The sequence below is a fragment of the Oryza brachyantha genome, chromosome 12, assembly GCF_000231095.2.
Source record: "Oryza brachyantha chromosome 12, ObraRS2, whole genome shotgun sequence".
Taxonomy (NCBI): Eukaryota; Viridiplantae; Streptophyta; class Magnoliopsida; order Poales; family Poaceae; genus Oryza; species Oryza brachyantha.
Genome location: NC_023174.2, coordinates 7,940,968 through 7,944,205, shown reverse-complemented (window position 1 = coordinate 7,944,205; position 3,238 = coordinate 7,940,968). Strand labels below are relative to the sequence as shown.

Here is a 3,238-nt window from a genome sequence, read left to right as displayed (position 1 = left end):
ATCAACTCAAGATACCAAAGTAACTCAAGCTAAAACTGATACGATACCTAGCAATCGCACAACCAGATAAGAAGATCGGACTGAACCAAGATAGTTCTAATCTAGCCGATACGATTACCTTGGCCGATGGAATGTAGGACTTATCCCTCTGCCGGAGATCGAGACGATACAGCCCCGCGTCAGGTGCCAAGTTCCGCCGGTGTTGAAACCTCGGTTAGGAGGGTGGTGATGCGCCGAGAGTAATTGATCTATTGATGTGTAGATGATTTACAATGACTCCGGGCATACATATTTATATCCTTGGGTGGATGCTAGTTCATGTTGGACACGACATACGACTCCTAATAGATAAAACGAAATAACAAACTCCTATGTAAATTCCATCTCTAACACACAAGTCCCGATCAGACTCTAACTCTCTTAGAGATATTGGAAAAATCTAAACTAACTCTAATTAACTGATAAAATTAAATTACATGAACTCTGATTATTTCTGAATCTATCTGTAACATCCTAGGCACAATCGGACTCTATTTCTTATCTGATCCAGACTCCATCGACTAAATCCGAGTCGTATTCCGTCTGGTCTTCTATCCGATTGCCCTGTTTCCCGTCTGATTCGGTCTTTAATCATAGTTTAGTCTCCAACGGCAATTATCCAAATTCTAGCATTAACTGGAAGGAAATATTTCCTTTGTCTAAACATATCCGATAACCACACCATCATTAAAAAGTACTACAATTGAACATTACACATGCCTTGTAGTTAACGTTGTTAACATCATTTGGGAGCAATTCTGGTTTTCTCAAGGAAATCAAAGAGTTTGCAGCTTCACTACGTGGATTGATGATGTCATGTTGGAGTACAATGGCTAAAAAGTAACTGAAGCTGAAATATGTCATGAGTACAATTAGGGCTGTCAACGAGCCGAGCTCGAGCGAGCTGGCCTGTCCAGGCTCGAGCTCGACACAGGCTCGAGCCGAGCTCGAATCGAGCCTAGCAAACTTTTGAGCTCTTAGACAGGCTCGGCTCGAGCTCGGTTAGGCTCGTGAGCTCGGCTTGAGTATATGATATATATATATTTGGATGATATTTGTAAATAAAAATAATAATTTTAAGTCAACTATCTAAAATAAATTATAAATAAGATTTAAAATTAATATATAATAATAAAACAAATTAATTTTTCATTTAAATATATAATAATTTATTATTAATCTATTATTTTATCAAATAAAAAATAAAAATAACATGTATATGTAAGCTCGTGAGAAGCTCGAGCTCGACTCGAGAAAGCTCGCGAGCTTCCAATCAGGCTCGGGCTCGGCTCAGGAGCTCGAGCCGAGCTCGAATCGAGCCTGAAGCGAGCCGAGCTCGAGCAGCTCTCGAGCTTCGAGCTTTTTTGACAGCCCTAAATACAAGCGAGATGATGGCCATTAATCAACAAGGATATAATGACGCTCAATGTGACATCTCGCAAGCTACACACAATGTCATGTGAACGGATAACTAGTTAATTTCTTTACACGCATTGGGGTCTAGACGATTGTATTGTCTGCAATAATACCTTAGGTTTGTTCGTAAATCACAAAAGATTCACAATTGCAACCCTCAACTTCAATATCAAGTTTTCTCTTGGCAAACTACTTAGCACACGAAATATCGAAATTTTTTGATAATTTATCGGTGCATCGAACTTTTTTTACCCCTACAAGAAACTGAAATTGCTTCCAGCTAATGTTCTGCCGTGTTCCTATCGACGTACGAACTAACCGTTCTTGCAAAAAATTAATCAACTTTTACATTATAAATTACAAACATCTTATATATCCATGCAATCACCTATGAATACAAATATAAATTTGTATGAATACAACTCCTTTGATTTATTAAATTTACTTTAGTTCACACATTATTTAATTGAGCTAATATAATATATGGATAATTACAAATTTACCAATGGTTTAAAACATTCTTGCAAAAGTGTCACTATAAAATTGCATAAATACCACTAGAACTCTCATTCGAGTGGTATCCTTGCAATTTAGAAAAATAAATAGCAACTTTACAAAAGCCCCTGTAATATAAGAGATAATTTCGTTCCTGCCCTTATTTTCAAATCTAATATTGATTTTACCCCTCATTTTTTAGGGTTTTTGTTTTTGCCCCTCTTTTTTAACCGAATGAACCGTTTGCCTCTATTTTGGATGAAAGTTAGGTTAACCATTAGTTGATCAATGTATTTAGTTTAAAAAATAAAAGATTTAATTCTTGAAATAATTAATGACCAAATTGCCCCTGTTAAGACTGAATTGAGAGTAGCTGGGATTGGGATTTGGGAGTGGCAAATACCGAAGGGGGGAGAGCTGGACCGGGGGCGGCAGGGAGGGGCGTCGGCGGCCAGGCTTGCGGCGGCGGGGAGGGGCATGGCCTCTTGGTCACGGCATCGGCGGCACGGAGGGGGCGCACACGACCGCGGCGGGGAGGGGAGCTAGATCGGGGGGCGGTAGGGAGGGGCGTCGACGGCCAGGCTTGCGGCGGCGGCACGCTGCCCAGGGCCGCCAGCCACGCGCTCGCTTTGCTCGTCTCGGGCGACGCCGTCGTCGTCGTTGCGGATGAGGGTGCGCGAGTGGTCGCGCTGGTGAGGATGCTCGTGGGCAAGGGCAAGGCCGCCATGGTCGCCGACGTCATGGCCGAGTTCGCCGCCATCTGCGATCGCCTCCTCCCAGCTCGTGCCCATGCCGCCACCACCTCCTCATTTCGGATGTACAGCCTGTACCTCTTCTGTATGTTCAGATCCAGTGCCGCAAGTAGTAATGTTCTCATTTTGTTATCTGCTTTTGCAAAATGCAGAAGAAACATTTCGGAGAACCGATGCTGATTTCCTACGATCAATATCTCCTGATCGTTCTAGCGATGATGGTTCAACAGCTGTCGCTGCGATTTTGATTGGCAACGAACTATATGTAGCTAATGTTGGTGATTCGCGTGCTGTTGCTCTAAAATCTGGCAAAGGTAATATTTCATTGGTTGTGTTTCTTTGTTAGAAAAGGAACTTCACTTCAGATTTGATATGTTTCTGTAATTGTAAATGCATGCTATTCAGTATGTCCTGAAAAATATGGTGCCCCTTCTGTGGAGAGAGAGAACTGGCAATTCTGGGTTATAATAATAATTATCAAACGAATGTTTTTCTTGTGTTATGAATCATGAAATAGCTGGTATCATCAACCCGAA

At 41.6% G+C, this 3,238-nt stretch overlaps 1 protein-coding gene across 1 annotated transcript; it reads left to right on the top strand.

Moving 5' to 3' along the window:
* Positions 1–2,184: 2,184 nt before the first annotated feature.
* LOC121055979 lies at positions 2,185–3,238 on the top strand. The gene is made up of 3 exons (XM_040529400.1): positions 2,185–2,219; positions 2,324–2,767; positions 2,855–3,238. Exons 1-3 carry the CDS (start codon positions 2,185–2,187, stop codon positions 2,880–2,882), a joined length of 507 nt encoding a protein of 168 aa, XP_040385334.1. The 3' UTR covers positions 2,883–3,238.

Coding starts and splice junctions, on each gene's coding strand:
- LOC121055979 (XM_040529400.1), top strand. CDS start 2,185: ATGAACCGTTTGCCTCTATTTTGGATGAAAGTTAG. Junction 2,220..2,323: donor CTATTTTGGATGAAAGTTAG/GTTAACCATTAG, acceptor AATTGAGAGTAG/CTGGGATTGGGATTTGGGAG. Junction 2,768..2,854: donor ACCACCTCCTCATTTCGGAT/GTACAGCCTGTA, acceptor TGCAAAATGCAG/AAGAAACATTTCGGAGAACC.